Below are 19,414 nucleotides of genomic sequence, written 5' to 3'. Positions count from 1 at the left end.
TGAACCTCAGTTGACAGCTGTCCATGCTCTTGTCCATTGAACGGTATATTGGCCTGTCTGGTTGTAAAAATCCAACCCCTCACCCCCACGTTGGCAGCTACTGAAATGCCCCCATTCCCATCTAACTCCTTATTTTCTATTGCCTGACTTTGCAAAGTGTCATATGGTGACTATCATCATGAGCCAGAAAGGCAGCAGGTTGGCGCATCAGTGTATACCTCACAATTTTATTTGACCACAAAAGGTCACACTGAAGAACTTCTCTCCGTGTTGTTTGGCGTGCGCACCTCTAATGGATGCATATGGAATTTAACAGCTTCTGTTCATCACAAACACCTGTGGAACACAATTAGGCCGATTTCAGAAACTTAATTCACCATAGATAAGACATTCATTTCATGTTTATAAGGAAAATAATTTTGTTTCTTTTTTTTTCCCTTTGGATATTTGTCCAACAAGAAATTAATTATGGGTGGGGCTTAATGGCTCCAGGTTAAATGATCAAGACTGCCTTTGTTCTCCCTCTCTTCGCTTTTACCAAGATCCCTCATGCCCTAAGCTTGTTATCTCACACCCCATAATAGACAACATTGAGGCAAACTGCAGGTGAGATGTTAGAGACAGACTGGCCCCTGGGCGATCCTTCCAATAGCATTCTCTAGGTGAGTGCACCTATTGCAAATATCTTGCCTGGACATCGGTATAAGTGTTTTGTCTTCAGCTCTTAGGTACTAGTGTGTGTTTTGCATCTCAGTTGGTCTGCCTTTTCCATGATGTGTTGATGGATACAGATACGGCTTGATATAGAAAATGTCAATACCTTGTACTTTCAGGCTGTTTCACGGTTTGTATGTTCTTCAAGTCTACTAAAAGAATGTGGCACTATTTGCTAACCTGGTTGAAGCTAAAAATATAAAGCCAATTAGCTTAATTGCAATATTAGGATTATAAAGTTAGTTTGAAGGTTTGAGTCCTTTGAAGACTGGTTAATTTTTCTTCCATGGCCTTAACTGGTACCCTATTACAAAGACATACTCATTGAATGTGGGTAGAGGGGCAAAATCTAATTGACTACAGGAGAAACAGCTCAGGTACTCCTGAGTCCATGTTGTACTTTGGGCACAGAGTGGTAGTACTTTTATATGAAGGTTTGTACTTTGGTAGTCTAATTAAAAGTATAGTCAGTATACATATTTATGTTAAGTATTCATCTCCTCCAGTTCCACAGATATGCCAACTTTAAGCATATTCAATGTGTGAAAACCCAGATTTACAAAATAAAATCAGTGAATGTATTTTTCAGTCCAGGAGTTTCTTTACAGATTAGAGGAATTTCTTTAAATAGCAAGATGCCATATTGCATGATAGAATACACATACATACACATACATATATATGTTTTACATATATGCCATGTATTTTATATATGTGCTATATAAATATATTCATTTACATACAACCTGTTCTAGACTGTGAGGTATAACTGTAATTATGTTCAATACCTGAAGATTGCAAAGTTCTGTGTTTTGACATGCTTGAATTTAATAAACTTATGGAAATGAACTCATTGTTATGATTATACTGAATGCCTTAAGTTTTTCATAGTTAAGAACATTTATTTCAGAATCAAATACATGATTATAAAACTATTACTACTCTTATTTTTATTTGTTAATTGTTTATTTATCAAGAGAAACTATTTCATAACTCAATATTCATGTTTCATAGTTTAAGAACACGAGTCAGTGACAAACTTCCATTGAACTCAACCCAAAGAAATTCTTTACGCTCCAAAATCACTTTGCACTCTAAATGATACCAGCCTTCTTCAGCTCCTCAAGATCTTTCATGGAATCATAGTTTCTGTAGAAATCCGCATATGCCTTTTTTCTTTGGCCACAGCAGACTTACAGAGGGCCGCAACCCCCAGGGATACAGTGCTCCAATAATATGAAATCACAGAGACTTGGCCAGGAGGCCAAGCATCTAACGTTTTTTCAAAGCACTGGAAGTCATGGTAGTTATTCTCCTCAACACCAACTGCAAACCCAACGTCCTTCCTGGGTGACATAGAAATGGACCTCATCTCTTTTCAAGTAGAGAAGTTGAAGTCTTAATACACACTTAATTGATTTTGCATAATCAAGGCTGATTTACTGAGCAGGCCAGTTGTCACTATTTGCTTATTAAATTTCTTACAATCCTAATTAGTGACAGTGAAACAAGTCTTTGACTTAACCAAGAAAAATTTTTATCAGTAAACAACAGCTTAATTCTTTAAAGCCCATGCTTTTGTTATTTCATCAGTGCTATTAAAATACATTTGTGTAAAGAATTGTAGAAGATAAATCTGAAACACAAGCTTGTCGCTCCTGCTGCCACATTCTTTGATTGCTTAGAAACCCTGGCTGAAGTCTCTCAGGTTCTCTGAAAAACTCTCTTGCTGCTGCTCAGTAGCCTGATTCAGGTAGGCTATGCTGTGAGAAGATAGCCAAAGTGGATAAATCATCCCTTCCCTGTTCTGGCCCTATCCTACATATGAGCATGCTAAAGAAAATTGGCCCCAGTGCTCTAAAACTCCTTTTATCTCAAGATTTTCTATGCACCTGGCCCTCTCTGCCCCTGCCTGATGGTACCTTTCCCACGATCTCTCCACAAGATCTGGTCCCCATAAAAACTCAGTTATTATTGAAAGCTCATTTGAAACATTAACCTGGCTTTGGCCACCTCATCTCCCAATCCCCTTAATAATAAGGAGGCTGTTGGGTTGGAGCACTTTCTGAGAAATCAGGGCAAATGTGATTGTTTGGGATTGAAATACAAAATAATAAATACAAATATTGGCCAATATATTAATATTATATTGAATATATAACTATTATATTAAAATATAGAATATTCAAATTCCGAAAGTATATCTGAAGTTACAAGCTCTGCATTTGTGAGTTTATTTCAAGAACGGACCCAAAGGGCAACGAAAGTCCAGATAGTGTGTTTTCTTTAGATTTAAAAGATTCACGTGATACAAAGGAAAGTCTGTAAAGGCAACAATGTAGCTGAAATGATGACCAAAGTAAAATGTTTTGAGAGTACTAATTAATACAACTGCACTGAATTAAAAAAAAATCATTAAAAGTGCAGTTATATGTGAAAGTTCATATTACTGAGAGTGAAGAAAACCTACAGAATTCAACATTGAAACTTGCTCATTTTTGTCTTGATTTTATAGATAATACCCATTTAAGTTAAGACTAATCTGTGCTTTTCACTGTGAATAGTATTATATTTAGTTTTAATGTGTCTTTAGTTAATTGTATAATAAAGTTTGGCCAAACCGTTAAGATGCCTTTCTTGCCTTCTAATTCAACAGTCTGTGAAAATCCCTTCATTATAAGAGGGGTTTTGAAATAAATATTCTGTGAATCTAAAAGAAGGATTGTAACAGTTTGCTTGGGCCCAGCTAATTGATCTCCTTTATGAATTTATTTTAAGACGAGATAGATAGCTCTAAAATTTACCTACTTACGAGGTACTAGGCCTGCTTGCCAGAGATTTTATACATGTTGTCTCAGTAGTTATGTGATGATAGAAGTGAAGGAAATCGCCAAGATTTCTAGAGATTCCCAACCTCACATGTCCTCAGCCACTAGAGATTTGTTCAACAAGCCCTTGGAACTCTGGCACTCCCATAGTCTCTGCTTCTCAGCTCCTACAGACATTTTTTCTTGCAAGAATGTGGGCCTAGGACTGCCAGATCTTCCTATTTTTTCAAGAGGAACGAGAAATTAGAATTTTTGTGTGAAGTCTCCTGTTTTATTGGCTAGTTCAAGACTGAAACAAAGTTATGCATGAACCAAACAAAACCTTTCCACAGGCTAAATTTGATTGACTTCTTGTGCAGAACCTCTGTTATGTCCCTGAAAATGAGACCCATATTGGTTCTGTAGGATGATTGCAGTCAGTGGCTCACTTATAGCAAGAGAGCGACAGCCATCTCCATTGTAACAGGGTTGTGCCCCATGGAAATTGTACCCCAGTTCATGCATTTGCAAGGCACAAGGCGACCCAGTAGTGACACTTAGGCCATGGGTGAGATCACAAGCAACAGGGAAAAGGCTAGATACACTCATAGGCCTTTCTAGCTCTAACCTTCTATGAAAACCATGTCAGACCCAGGCAACATTTTCCAAAATTAAAAAAAAAAAGTGTGTGGTGATGGATGTTAACTAGACTTATTGTGGTGAGCATTTTGCATTATATGCAAATATCAAATCATTATATTGTACACCTGAGACTAATAAAATGTTATACGTTAATTATATCTCAAAGCAAAAGGAAGAGGGAAGTTATCACTTGATATGACTTTCTTTTTATATGACTTTTTATAAATGTGTTGAGTGGACTTTTTATTCTACATCTTATTTTGATGATTCAAACAGCAATGTTCCCTTTTTTTTTTATTGTGATGGTGCAGTTATGTGTTTTAATGCATGGCCATTCTTTAGGACAGTAAAAAACAGCCTGTCTAATACAAGGCATGCCTAGAAAATTAGTTCTTCTACCTTATGAAGGAAGAGTTAAAATTTAGACTGCACTGTATATATGTAATTAGTGTGGTATTTTTGCGGTATCAATGCTTACATTAGACTGTCGTTAAAATGACTTCTGATAATGAGATTAATTCTGTGATAATCTGGGCCAATCCTGAGTCACGTAAGCATAAAAATATTTACAATCTGGAGGGAGGTTTTAGGATTTCACTATAAATGGGAGAAGAGTGAGAGCCTAGACACAGGATTAAGGTATGTGTGTGATGGAAGCAGGAACAGAGAACGTGGCACACTTGCTAATCTTTCCATCCCCACAAAACTCAAGAGGGCATCTCCTGAGTATTCCAAAGTACCTTCCTAGGGCTCCAGACAGGATCAAAATTACAGTGTACAGAAAGAACATACAAGAGCCTGAAATCGTTTCCAGAGATTATGAGACCTAAGACATGGCTCTGTCCGTCCTGTAACGGGGTGAAAACAGCATTTTTATCAAGATGGGAAGTGAAATTCAAGAACATTAAGTGTCATAGAAATGCACTGACCGTGCTGCATCCTGTTCTCCTCCCGACAGCCTTTGCATTTAGACACCCACCCATTCTGCCACACCAAACTCATGTGCGGAGCCCTGTGCGGATAATTCTAGGCATCCTGTCCAAGCCTCTGGAGGAAACGTGCCTAATTAAATCATCAGCATATGAAAGAATGCTTAAAAGTCAGGATCCAGAGATAAATATTGTAAAACAATGCTTATTATGAAAACGCTGAAATTACAAATTTAAATGCAAATTTTAGTATTTGTTGGACACCATACATCGTATCCCTAAAGGAGGGCATATAATCCTTTGCTTGTTATTCTTCACACTTCCCAGGAGATGGGCAAATGGCCAAGGAAATTTAGACAAAGGGAAGTTCAATGACTTTCACAATGTAAATCTATAATAACTCTCATACCACTTCTACTTACATGAAAGTAGTATATTCAAGAGCATAATGATTAAAATATAGATATAGATTTTGAGCAGTAATGGGATTAATGTTAGTAATAGCTTTTTTTTCATTTTGAATCTTTTGATTAGATTCATGAGTTTAATATTACATTAAAATTTATAGATATATTCGAAATAGTAATTCATAAGACTTTAATTATATAGATAGCTCACTTTGCATATTCTATTTTGCCTCATGATCTTAAAATATAGATTATTTTAAAACATAAAATTCTTTTCAAGCACCTCAAGAGCTTAAAAGTTGTTGGCATAAAATATTGTTTTACAGTGATAAGGATTGCTTTTCATATTATTTCATTGGCATTAATACCGCATCAGTGTGAGGTGGGGGAACTTGGCGATTAGTTCAGGTCTCACGCCTTTCTTGGGGCATTTCTTCTTAGGTAATGTCGTATGATACCAACAGTTGTCATCTGCTAATAGACTTCCCACAAATCTGAACCAAAAACTCTAGGCACGCTTTTTTTTTTTATCAGCTACAGAACTCCCTACACCCCAACTTTGGTTTTATGTCCTTCCTGATTTTTCCCTGTACAATTGCATGTACATTTTCTCTCTCTAATTACAGATGTGAGGTCACAGTATGCATACTATTTTCTAGCTTCCATTTCAATCTATGCATTATGTTGATATTTTCACATCATTAAAAATTCTTTTATAATATTTTAATGACTGGTAAATATTTTATTATGTGGATGGACTATTTACTTAATCTACTCTTAACAGAATTTTTTTTCTCTTTTTAGAAATAGATAACATACATACTGCTAAAATTTTGCATATATTCATAATTGTTTCATTAGGATTAATTCCTAAAACTACAATTGTCATGTTGAAAAGAATATAAAATCTTGTCACTGTTTTATGGAAATGCATGATTACATTACCATATGCTTTATATACATAGAGTACCCATGTCCCTAGACCCTCAACAACAAACTGTATTACTAGCATTACAATTGTTGTTGTTGTTATCATTATTATTTGTTTGTCAGTGTAATAGGAAAATGGCATTCCGTTGTTCTAATATGCAATTCTTTGGTGATCACAGAGGCTGAATATCATTTTATACATTTCTGGTTATCTAAAACAAAGAGACAAAGGAGGGGAATTTCCTAAATGTCTGTAAGTGGTCCTGCACAATTTATTCAGTTTCACTGTTCCAAGAACCCTCACTCTAGCTGCACATAGATGACAGTAAAATTATAGAGATGTAACAGTTAGTTCAGTGAAAGGGACAGTTCAGTCAAAAACTCTGACCAAATTTCCCTTTCAAATAAAGAATACTTATAATTTAGTGAAAAACGTGAGACTAATTTTCACAAGTAGATGCAAATGATTTAGATGATTTCATTTTCTCGGCAACATATAATGTGAAATATAAATCTTATTGAAACTGCATATTTACTTTGATGAAGTGTTACATTTTGAATATATTTAATCTTTTCAGTTTTGTGCATTTACCTTCCTTTTTCAAAAGCAACTCAATTCAAAATGTGACTTGAATTGAAAATATTTTTATCTTTGATTTCCGAAATCATATTAAATGATCATTTATGTGATATATGAGATGTTCCTTGAAATGTGTCTGTTAAAAGACTTAAAACATTATTGGCAGGAAATTGGCCTTAGTAAGACTGAGTTAGCCCTTGCTGTGTAACAAATTTCCCCAACATCTAGAAGCTTAAAAGAACAAGTGTTTATTATCTCACACATTTTCTGAGTATCACGAAGGCAAAGGCAGCTTAGGTGGGTGGCCTGGCTCGCGGTCTCTCAGGAGATGGTAGTGACACTGTTGGCCAGAGCTGTAGTCTCTGAGCACTTGACTAGGCTTGAAGGTTCTACTTCTACGCTCACTCACATGGTCGGCAGACATTTCCTCAACACATGAGTCTCTCCATAGGGCTACTCAGGGCAGACATGGCTTTCTGCAGAGTGAGATTCTAGGGATAGAGTGGGATGTCAATACTCTTGTTTTAGTGCTCCGAATTACACAGTTTTCAAATGGCTAAACCTGAATGCAGTTTAAAAGGCTCTTCTGATCTTTTTAAACACCTCTCATCTTCTTTGTTTTCTTGTGGATTTAACTAAAATTCCATTGTTTATTTTTTTTTTAATTTTTTTTTCAACGTTTATTTATTTTTGGGACAGAGAGAGACAGAGCATGAACGGGGGAGGGGCAGAGAGAGAGGGAGACACAGAATCGGAAACAGGCTCCAGGCTCTGAGCCATCAGCCCAGAGCCTGACGCGGGGCTCGAACTCAGGGACCGCGAGATCGTGACCTGGCTGAAGTTGGACGCTTAACCGACTGCACCACCCAGGCGCCCCTCCATTGTTTATTTTAAATGAAATAAAGAAACTTTAAGTATGTGATTTTAAAGAAACATCTAATTTTCTTTATATATGAATCCTCTCTCTTGCAAGTACTTAGCCTTAATACTAAAATTCTTATCCCTCTCTACTTTTTATTTTAATAAACTGTCATCATGGCTTCTCCTCCAAAGGTTTAAAGTGAGAATTACTTCAATAGTAGCTTTATATCACTTTGGGGACCTAAGTAGGACTGAGGCCACGTCATGGGTGCAAAGGATTCTGTAATGATTTTAATATAGCTTATTTTGTTGCAGAATTTCTTTTCATTTCCTTAAAACAATAGAGACATAACTGATTGTATAATCTTATTTTATTCTAGGTCCCCTAAAAACCCAGAACAGAAGATCATTAAAAGAGTGATTGCTCTTGAAGGAGATATTGTCAAGTAAGTACTTACACTGAGTTCAAGTTATAAATTCTGGAATTTTGTCAAATTTTAAATCATGTTCCTTGGGAAGTACAACTCAGTTCAAAGAGGACCAGAGCTTTGGAGACATTCCAAATGAACTGGTACATCTTTAGCGAGCATCTCCAACTATTTCAGGATAGAAGGCACACGGAAAGTTTTGATTACATTATCATCCTTTTTTTTTTTTTTAATGTTTGTTTGTTTGTTTGTTTGTTTCTTTGAGAGAGAAAGAAAGGAGGGGGCAGAAAGAGAGAGAGAGAGAGAAAGAGAAAATCCCAAGCAGGCTCTGCTCTATCACTGCAGAGCCTAATGCAGGACTGGAACCCATGAACTGTGAGATCATGACCTAAGCCTAAACCAAGAGTCAGAAGCTTAACTAACTGAGCCACCCAAGTGCCCCAATTATATTATTCTTTAAATGTGAGGCACAGGAGAAATAAATACTAATTCAATTTAATTTAGTCATGTTTTCTAAAATAACAACTAAATAATTATTTTTCAAATATTAAAATTAGCATGATTATTTTAGATTATGGTATCAAGGTTTATTTTAGAAAAATTCAAAAATGTTTTATTATTTTACAAGCATATACAGAAACGAGGTCAGAGCTTTCACACTCATAGCAATGTTGGAAAACGAGAAAGGATATAAAACAAAAGCTTCTGAATCCATGACTAAAATAGTAGCTTTAGGAAATAACAATGTAGGGGCAACTTATCTGCATAGCTTAGTTGGTTGAGAGTCCAACTCTTGATTTCTGCTCATGTCAAGATCTCGCAGTTGGTGGGATTGAGCCCCGAGTCCGACTCTGTATTGATGGCATAGACCCTGCTTGGGTTTCTCTTTCTCCCTCTCTTTCTCTGCCCCTCCCTTTCTCTCTCACATGAAATGAATAAATAATCTTAAAAAAAAAAGAAAATAACAATCTAACAATCAGGTATTTTAACAATCTGTTGTATTGTCTTATTTATTTTACTTGCTGATGAATCTAGAACAGCATTTGAGATTCAACAAGTAAGTATTGATGTGGCATGACGCGTCTCATTTTGATTGCTTACTTTCAAGTAAGTTGTAGTCAGGTCTATACAATGTAGGGGTCAAATGCTCTGAAAATTATTTTCAGAAAGTTTCCTGATCCTGTTTTCCAATAATCTTAATCCTAAAGTAACTGTATTAAGCGTTCCCCAGACCCTTTGTGGGGGTCAGTGAGATCAGAACTACTTTCCTAATAATACTAAGATGCTGTTTGCCTTTTTCATTCTTATTCTCTCTTGAGTATACAGTGGGGTTTTCCAGAGGCTGTCTGATGTGCGACATTGCTTCAGATTGCATGCAAGAGCAGATATGGGAATATGGTTGTCTTCTATTAAGCCAAACACGAAACGGATTGGCAAAAACATAAAAAATGCCACTGATTTCAACTCTGTTTATTTTGTTTTGGAAAATAATTATACTTTTCATTGAACATATTTGTTTTTATGTGTTAACATATAGGTTTGTTATTATTTTATTTTATTTTTTTTAAAAAAATTTTTTTTTCTAACGTTTTTTATTTATTTTTGGGACAGAGAGAGACAGCATGAACGGGGGAGGGGCAGAGAGAGAGGGAGACACAGAATCGGAAACAGGCTCCAGGCTCTGAGCCATCAGCCCAGAGCCTGACGCGGGGTTCGAACTCACGGACCGCGAGATCGTGACCTGGCTGAAGTCGGACGCTTAACCGACTGCGCCACCCAGGCGCCCCGTTTTGTTATTATTTTAGATTGAATCTATAACATTGTTTTTATTTATTTTTAATTTTTTTAATGTTTATTTAGTTTATCTTTTTTTTAATATGAAATTTATTATCAAATTGGTTTCCTTACAATACCCAGTGCTCATTCCAACAGGTGCCTTCCTCAATGCCCATCACCCACTTTCCCCTCCCTCCCACCCCCCATCAACCCTCAGGTTATTCTCAATTTTTAAGAGTCTCTTATGGTTTGCCTCCCTCCCTAACTTTTTTTTTTCCTTCCCTTCCCCCATGGTCTTCTGTTAAGCTTTTCCGGATCCACATAAGAGTGGAAACATATGGTATCTGTCTTTCTCTGTATGACTTATTTCAGTTAGCGTAACATTCTCCAGTTCCATCCACGTTGCTACAAATGGCCATATTTCATTCTTTCTCATTGCCAAGCAGTATTCCATTGTGTATATAAACCACAATTTCTTTGTCCGTTCATCAGTTGATGGACATTTAGGCTCTTTCCATAATGTGGCTATTGTTGGAAGTGATGCTATAACATTGTTTTTAATTTGGCATTTTAATTCCCCATATGGTAAATATTGACAGAGTATATTTACTAATATGGTAAATATTGACAAATGGTATCCACATAAACAATAGTTCTTTGAGATCCTCAATTATTTTTAAGAGTACAAATTATTTTTAGAGTATAAAGGACCAAACAATTTGAGAACTTGTTGATGTAGGAATGAATGGGCAAAACTTTCATGTCATGAATTCCTGTTCATTGGTAGTCTGCACGGTATTAATGTAGATATTGAGGTATTGTTTGAATGCTTTACATTTATGAATATTTGTGTTTTTTTCAAAATCTTTATTGATGTGTAATTTATATACTGTATAAATCACCCATTTTAAATATAGTTTAATGTTTTATTGTAAACATTATTGTATATAATATATATAATATATGTTATTATATATATATTATTATATATAAATATAGTGCAACCCTCACCACATCTAGTTTTTGAGAGCTTCCATTACCTTCAAAAGTTCCCTCCTCCCATTTGCACTTAACTGAAGCTACTCCAGTGCCAGTGGCCAATCCCAGACAACCATGGATCTGCTTTATGTCTCCATAGTTTGGCCTTTTCTAGAAATTTTATTTAGACAGTATTATACAATATGTAGTCTTTTATATCTGTGTTTTTTCCACCACATATCATAATGGTTTTTTTCTGTCTCCTCCAATGTGTGAATATCTGTAGTTTGTGCTTTTTTATTATTAAGTATATTCTATGTATGGACATCCCACATTTTGTTTGTGTACTTACAAGTTAATGAAGATTAGGATTTTTCCAGTTTGGAGATATTATGAGTAAAGATATGGACATTTGTGTCACTGCTATGGACATTTGTGTCTTTGGGTAGAAATATGTTTTTATTTCTACCGAGAAGTATTCACATATATCATTGTTAAAACACCTATATACCTAGGGATACTGGCTATTTTGGTGAAATATATGTTTAACTTTGGTAGCTACCAAACTGTTTTTGAAAGTGGCTATTGTATTTTACGTTCTACAGTCAGTGTAAAAGGGGTTGAGGTTCTTTGTACTCTTGTTAACACTTGGTACTATGAATATTTTTTTATTATAACCATCCTCGTGGATATAAAATAGAATCTTGTTGTGGTTTTGATTTGCATTTCCCTGAAGGCTACTGATGTTGAGCATGTTTCCATGTGCTTATGTGCCATTTATATATCTTCTTGAGTGAAGCGTCTGTTCAATGCATTTGCTTGTTTTGTACTGGTTATTTAATATTTTGAATTATAAGAAGTCCTTTGATTTTGAGACCTTAAATAGGTTGGGCATTTTGGGGGGAGGATGAATGTGCATGTATAATAATGTGATTTTAGTTAGGTGTAAGTGTGTTAATATCAAAGAGTTTAGTTTTTGTTACCTAGAGGATTTGCATTTTCAATTTGCAGAATCTGAGGACTGTGTTTTTTTTTATTTTGAAGAGGCTATCTAGCCTTCTGATTTCTGGGAACTGGGAAGGGCAATAATTTGGAAAACCATTTGATATACATGCATAAATAATCAAAATATTCTTTTAATATTTGGAAAACAGTGTGGATATGATGCAAATCCCATTTAAAGAATGAGTTAGCAAAGCTTGAAAACATTATGTTAAATGAAAGAAGCTGATCACAAGAGACCACATACAATTTAATTCTATTTATGGTGTATGAAATGTCCAGAATAGGCAAATTTATATAGACAGAAAATAGAGGCATAAAGAAGGAGAATGAAAGATATGGGTATAGTAGGTTTTTGTGTTTTGTGTTTTGTTTTTGGTTTGTTAGTTTGTTGGTTGGTTGGTTGGTTGGTTGGTTGGTAGGGGACGTGAAAACATTCCAAGATAAATTGTGATAGTCTCACAGCTCTGTGAATATATTAAAAACAGTGAATGTACATTTTAAATGAGTAAATATGTGTTATATGAACTACATCTCAGTGAAGTTATTTAAATAAAAGAATTGGTCAACACAGGAAGCAAAAATTTTATCTATGTCAAATAATCTAACAAGATTAGGAATGCCAAGGGATTCATTTTATAGTATAATACAAAGAGAAGACAGTTTTAATTCAGATGTATCAATATTGATTAGAGCTGAAGAGTCAACTCAAGATTATAAAACTTGGTCAGACATAAAAATCTCTGTACAATTAGAAATCCTACAACAGACCTCCCTGAGAAAAAAACCTGGCTTGTTCTTTCCTCAGTAAATGTAAATACTGTATTAGGTTCACAGAGGGGAGGCAGAGCTGGAGGGAGGATTATCGGCACAGGGTTGGGAGATGAAGAAAAGGGAGGTGGGGATGTAAGAGATTTATACCTTTTCCCCCCACTGATGCAACCCATGTGCAAAGTCTGGCTTCTTTGTTCTAATTCTGAAAATTAACTCTTTGGACATATGTCCCTTTCTGTCCCCCTTCACTACACCTCTACCATGAACCCATGAATGGCATACAGAATGGAAGTGTCAAGGCTCAAGACTTTCCTAGTATGTAGCCTCTAAAAACTATTTGATAATTGATTAGAGAAAATAATTTTTGTATTTGGTGTTTTAAAAGAAAATTTAAAATTTTATTCCTCTGAAATATTGGTATGTAAGAATTATAGTCTTCCTGGGTTTTAAATTAATAGTTGAAAATATTCCTGGGGCGCCAGGGTGGCTTAGTCGATTGAGCGTCTGACTTCAGCTCAGGTCATGGTCTCACCGTTGGTGAGTTCGAGCCCCACATCAGGCTCTGCGCAGACAGTGCAGAGCCTGCTTGGGATTCTGTGTCTCCTTCTGTCTCTCCACCCCTCCCCTGTACTCTCTCTCTCTCTGAAAATAAATAAACTTAAAAATTATTTAAAAATAATGGAATAATTCCTATAATATATTTCTAACAGCATTTATAAATATTAACAGGTATTTAAGTATAATAAAGTATTATTTACTATTAGTCTTACCTTTTTTTCTCTATGACACATTTTTTCAATGCCAAAACATATACAAAAAATTTTTTAAATTTGCTTTCTGTCTACCACTAGAAATCATTTGTCTATTGGTGTCCTAACATGTAGAAGACAGGGTGCTTTGATCTGTAATGTGGACTTTCCACTCCCACTTTTAACTTGGATAATGCTTGGTTTCTTAGTAGGCAAGCTAAACATAAATGCACATCACCAAATTCTTTCTATTTTTTTTTTTTGGAAAAAACTTGATATATCATAAAATGATCAAAGAAAAAAGTTTTGACTGATTACAACTCAAGTTACCCTTATTGTGGGTTTTGTAGTATTTTTATTGTGAATTACACGTAATTAGAGGGTAGAGAGGAAACGATTATCTTTTCAGAGCTCAGCACTTCAAAGTCTTAATTTAATCCTCAATTTAATGTTCTGTTAGTTATAAAAAAAAACAGATATGTAGTAAAGTATGGTTTAAAGAGCACTTTTTTTTTTAAGGTAATTCAGCAGATGATTGAATTATGTTCTGTTTCTACCTGGGGAAGGAAGGGTGTTAGAAGCCAGGGATCAGCCTAGCCTCACTGAAGAATCGGAACGGGAGTTCAGCAGGACTACTGGTTTCCGTTCATTTGTACCCTCCGTCTGCTGGCGTGTTACTTTTGCCCATCTTGTTTGGGTTCCAGTTGGCTTCTGCCCCATTGCTAACTGCTGACTTCCTTGGGTTTGCCTCTTGTTTAAACTACCTGAGAGAATATGAGTGTGTCCCTTTGAGGTGTAGATCTAGGATATGCCCACCTGACAGGCCACTGGTCGGCCAATAAACCAGCTGCCTTTGGGGTAGGCACCCTTCCTTGGTCTGGCCAGTGTGGCTGTGTTGGCCAGTTGCCTAGTACAGACCCTGTGGCTATAAGGGACCTCTTGGAAGGGGCTCGCAGGTATGGCATATAGTGTGAGGCCTCCCAAATTGGAGCACTGTGATTAGCATTCACTTTGCTCAAAATTACCCTTTGAAACCTCATGTTCAAGAAAACTATAATCTCTTCTCCTTGGTAGTTGTTTTGACATTACTCTCTGGGGAAGATTTGCCTACTCACTTATTTACCTACTTATTTAAATTACAGAAATAACACAAATTTGAAAAATTCAAAATGCTATAATGAACATCCTTGCACACATACTTTTTTGGACATGTGTGTGTTTATTGTTGTAAAACAGAGAGCTAGAAGTAGAAATACTGGGTCAACATCTGTTGCTGTTGTTGTTGTTGTTATTTTTAGTTCTAATATACAGCTAAATTTCCCTCCTAAGAGTTTTACACTCTTACCAATATGTTTATGCTCTTACCAACAATACATGAAATATAATTTTCAGAAAAAATTGATTTAAAGATCATATGCAATGGGGAAATTGTGGACTTCAGATTCAGAAGTCAAAACATTTCCACACAAATTGTGAAATTAGTTTAGATGATTGGGTTACGTTTGTTTTAATCAGTTCCCTGACCTATAGACCTTAGAAACATTCATTTAATGAGCACTGGTCTAGCCACTAGAGAGACACAATTGAATAGAAGAGACAAAGTCCCTGCCCTCATGGAGGTTACATTCTAGTGGTTAGAAGCAGATAATCATCAAATACATAACACATAATGCAATGCCATGAGCTCAAAGTACTAAAGAAAAATAAAGTAGGAAAAAAAGTATAGAGCAGGGGTCTGGAACTGCTACTTTAGGTAGGATGTTCATAGTCAACCTCTCTAATGAGAAGATATTTGAGCAAACTTCTAAATTAAGGGAAAAAGGAAGAGAGCCATGTTAGTATCTAGGACAAAGGAAGTTCAGACCAAAGAAATAACAAATGTAATCCTGAAATGTATATGCATAAAGTGAGTTTAAGGAATTGCAAGAAGTCAGCATATCAGACCCTACTGAATGAGGTAAACTGAGGTAGGAGACTAGGAGTAAGAGATTTGCAGAGCTTTGTGGCTCATAGGAAGGATGTTGAATTTTATTGTAGTAAGATGGCAGGCCTGTGGAATGTTATGAACCATGACTGATAGGATATGATTGGCATTTTTAAAGGATCATTTTGTCTGCTGTATGGAGGAAAGACTAAAAGGAGGCAGTCTGACCCAAGTAACGGGTCCAAGTATTTCTCTCTTGAGGAAATAATATGTAGCTTCCTCTAAAAGTAGTTAAGTATCCTTGTTTATGACATGAATGGTGACTACTTTGATATTTTCAGAGTGACTCATTTAAGTAGTCACATTATTTGTAATCACAGTCATTATGATTATATTGACAAGGCAAAAGTACAGTTGATGTATTTGTTCAGCGAATTCAGCCAAATACTTCTAAGACCATAAAAGAGGTGACTTGGCAAGTCTGAACTTTCTGTCCGGATGTCCACATTAATTAACATCACAAAGCAGTTTCTCAATTGTGTGGATAACTTAGCTAGGAATGTAGTCATTTTCATGTTAACCCAAATGCGCCTACTTATCTGTAACACAAACAGTAAAAAAGCTGATGAAAGTAATATTTAGACAAGGCCATTAGTTCCACCAAAATATTTTTCATAGTTATTTGCTTTTTCTTATTAATTTGTTATGACTCACATAGAAGGACTGTTTTAGAAAAAGATAAAATGAATAGAAAGCACCAAACTGCAGGAAGTCAATGTGAATCAACCACAATTGAAATTTGTAAGGCATCAACATTTTTTGTTGGGCACTTGTATTTCTGTTTCACAGATTTTCTCAGCCCTGTCAGAAACGAAGTCTGTTATCATTTCTCTTCTTACCTACTGAAATACACTTTACGGCACTTGGAATCTGGGATTCTGTGTAGTTAGCAACCTCAGTGAAGTGAGTCACCAGTGAAGAGGGTAACCGTATAATTTATCACCTAAAGAAGGACACATTTGGGAGTAAAAAGGGATGGTTACTGTGTTGGATCAATCAGCATAATGTGGTGGCCAAAACTGACTGGAACAAATGGCCACCCTGCCAATGAAATAGAAGCTACTTTATCATTCATTCACTTTACATAATTTGATTTCCTTTAGTCTGTGGCTCTCCTTGTTCAGGAGGAGTCCAAGAAGGGTTCATAGAAAACAGAGTCACTTCACTTCCTGTCCAGGGAGGCCTTAGGTCAGGCAGGATCAATGGTGTTGTGGAAAAGCACATCCTGCTCACAACACAGGCATTTCCATGCTAGAAAGTACAGTGCAAGACTTTCTGTAACAATTATTGATATTGCAAAGTATTCTGAGGTAGAGAGGCATGAGACTTCTCTCACTGCAAAATATTTAAGTGATAATTCCTCTTCAAGTCTAGAGACTCTATTGTAAAGTGTCAAAACACCCTAATTTATTAAAAATAACTTTCTGGTATTAGGAAAAAAATTCAGTTGAATCACTAGAAATTAAACATTTTAAAGCTTGTTGATTTTAAATGTGCTGTTGAAGATACGGAAATCAATACTAGCCTATCACAGATGGTTGAATCATATTATGTTCCAGGAAATGATGAAGCTTTATAGGAAGAAAAACAGAACTAAATTGAGTTTTCTCCAGTAAAACTAAAAATGATGCTAGTTTAATAACTTTTTTCTTTTCTTTTTCTTTTTTTTTTTTTTTTTTTTTTTTTTTTTTTGGTGCAGTAGCTCTGAATAATAGAAGCCTAATATGTCTCTGTAGCAGTCTTTGAAGACCTTGCATTGATTTATGACACTTTGGGCAGATTAGGAATTAGGACTGCATTCTGTCCTAAAAGCAAGGACAGAATGAAAAAGAAATTTGGAAAGAAACTTATGTCCAGGATCCTGATAAAGATTGCTAAATAGAATGTTTTAGAGCATGGAAGCCAGTGGTTTTATTTTATAGTTCCCACCACCCAGGTTGGTGGTGGCTTTTGAACACAGGAGGATATTTATACATTGGGCCTTAGCTGTTAGCAACCTGAACAGGAGGCTTTCACAAATTTCTGAGGCTCATAAGCCTGGTTTAGTTTGAATTCTGAATTTTCCCAAATCAAAATGGCATGGCACATTTGTATTTAGTACTTAGGGTCCGAACAACACTATTACTTAATAGATAAGGCCTTGGGCATGAAATTAAATGTCCCAGGGTCTGTCCAATAAGGGTTAGTTACCGCTAAATTAGAAGCATTTGTGAAAAACCATCAGTTTCACTCTCATGTCAACCTGAGAAATTATTAATATCTTCTGGACATTCCTTCCTTCTTCTTGAAAGAATGATAATTCTTCTTTACTGCAGAATTATAGATTTGTAGGTAACCCATGACACTGTGGAAATCTTTCTCTCTTTTATGTAGTTACAGGTAATTATTTATCATGCTGCTGCTGTATCAGTGAATAAAAATGGAATGGCTAATAAAACTATATGCATTAGCAATAGGTATTTCTTCCTCACCATCAAAAAATAGCCACTTTGATTTTATATGTAAAAATGTTGATCTTGATTTTTAAAGTCAAAATTATTTCTGTAATCAATTGAGCAGTGTAGGGAGGTTTCCAGAGGCATTTCCCCAAACATAGTGTACACGCTTTCATGTAGGAGGATGCAACGGTTGCCGGAAGTCACTAGACTATTTAGATTGAATTACTTTTTCTCATAATCGTGACAGCCAGTATAGTGTGTGATTCTCTCCCTGCCCCCATAAGTGGTTTCTCTGGTTTCATTTTCTACCTTAGGCTACCCGTCTCTTGAACAGGATTCTTCCTTAGATATGAACATTCTCACTGTTTATTCTTTCATGCGTAGTCATGTATCATTCATTGTGGTGTAAAGGTTAAGAGCACAAACTATAAATTCAGACTTCCTTGATTTGTATCCCCGCTTTGATGCTTCTTATGTTACTTTGCCAAATTATTTAATTTTCTAAACTTAACTTTCCTTACCTGTAAAGTGGAAATTATAATAGTACATACTCCATAGAGTTTTCTTCAGGATTACATAACGTAATGGATGTAATTTGGTTAGCACGGTGCTTGGCACATAAGGATGTATTCAGTAATTATCAGATATTCTTAGTAGTAGTCCTGATTTACTCATTATTTGTTGAGTGCCTTGGGTATTTACTAGGTGATAATCATTGTCTGGGATTCTGAGGTTAGAAGTATTAAACACTGTAGATAGTTGTTGCCTTCCCCAAGCTTATGCTCTGGTAGAAAGACAACAAAATACAGAAATACAATGTAACAAGAGAATTGCCACCAAGAAAATGTCCTACGGCTGCCTGCCGGAGCCTCCCTGGAGGGAAAGTATCTGGTTTACCTTGGGAGCTGAGCTGTGTTGTGTTCACCTTTCTGGTTAAAGTTTGAGATGAAAAGGAGGCTTACAGTCTCTTCCTTAACTGCAAAAGTAATACAGGCTTAGTATAATTTAGAAAATTGAAACAATACTGGAGCATATGGGGTAAAAAGAAAAAGTCCTTTTCTCTAGTACTCCTAATCACGCTTCCAGAGGTATGTATGGTGTTGTGTATATCCTAGTAGCAGATTGAAAAGATTAGAAAAAATATTTATGTAATAGCATTTTGCCTTGAATATTCCATAAAGAAAAAATATATACTTCAGATATATCTATAAGAATTTACATTTCCCAATATGTGTATTACACAGATATACTGATGTTATGGTAATAATATACTCCTATATTATTATGGCAATAAATACTCCTATGTCTCTACTAGGTAGGTACTTGGAAATGTGGCAACTCCAGAACTGCTTATCTATTAAGCCCTAAATTATAAACAACAGCCCTAGGAGTAGCCCACACAAAAGTACTATGAG

At 35.7% G+C, this 19,414-nt stretch overlaps 1 protein-coding gene across 7 annotated transcripts in view; it reads left to right on the top strand.

Annotated features, from left to right (window-relative positions):
• IMMP2L (inner mitochondrial membrane peptidase subunit 2) overlaps positions 1–19,414 on the top strand; it is an 888,431-nt gene that overhangs the window by 594,711 nt on the left and 274,306 nt on the right. For 6 of the 7 annotated variants that reach the window (XM_019825713.3, XM_023250510.2, XM_045053271.1 and 3 more), the window contains one exon: positions 8,251–8,316. The exons of the other annotated variant lie outside the window; for it this stretch is intronic. In XM_019825713.3, coding sequence (XP_019681272.1) covers positions 8,251–8,316 — 66 coding nt within the window. The remainder of the gene's footprint in view (positions 1–8,250; positions 8,317–19,414) is intronic. 7 annotated transcript variants of the gene reach the window in all.

The sequence above is a fragment of the Felis catus genome, chromosome A2 (assembly GCF_018350175.1).
Source record: "Felis catus isolate Fca126 chromosome A2, F.catus_Fca126_mat1.0, whole genome shotgun sequence".
Taxonomy (NCBI): domain Eukaryota; kingdom Metazoa; phylum Chordata; class Mammalia; order Carnivora; family Felidae; genus Felis; species Felis catus.
Note: the sequence above shows the minus strand (reverse complement) of the source record. Positions and strands in the feature narration are given on the sequence as shown.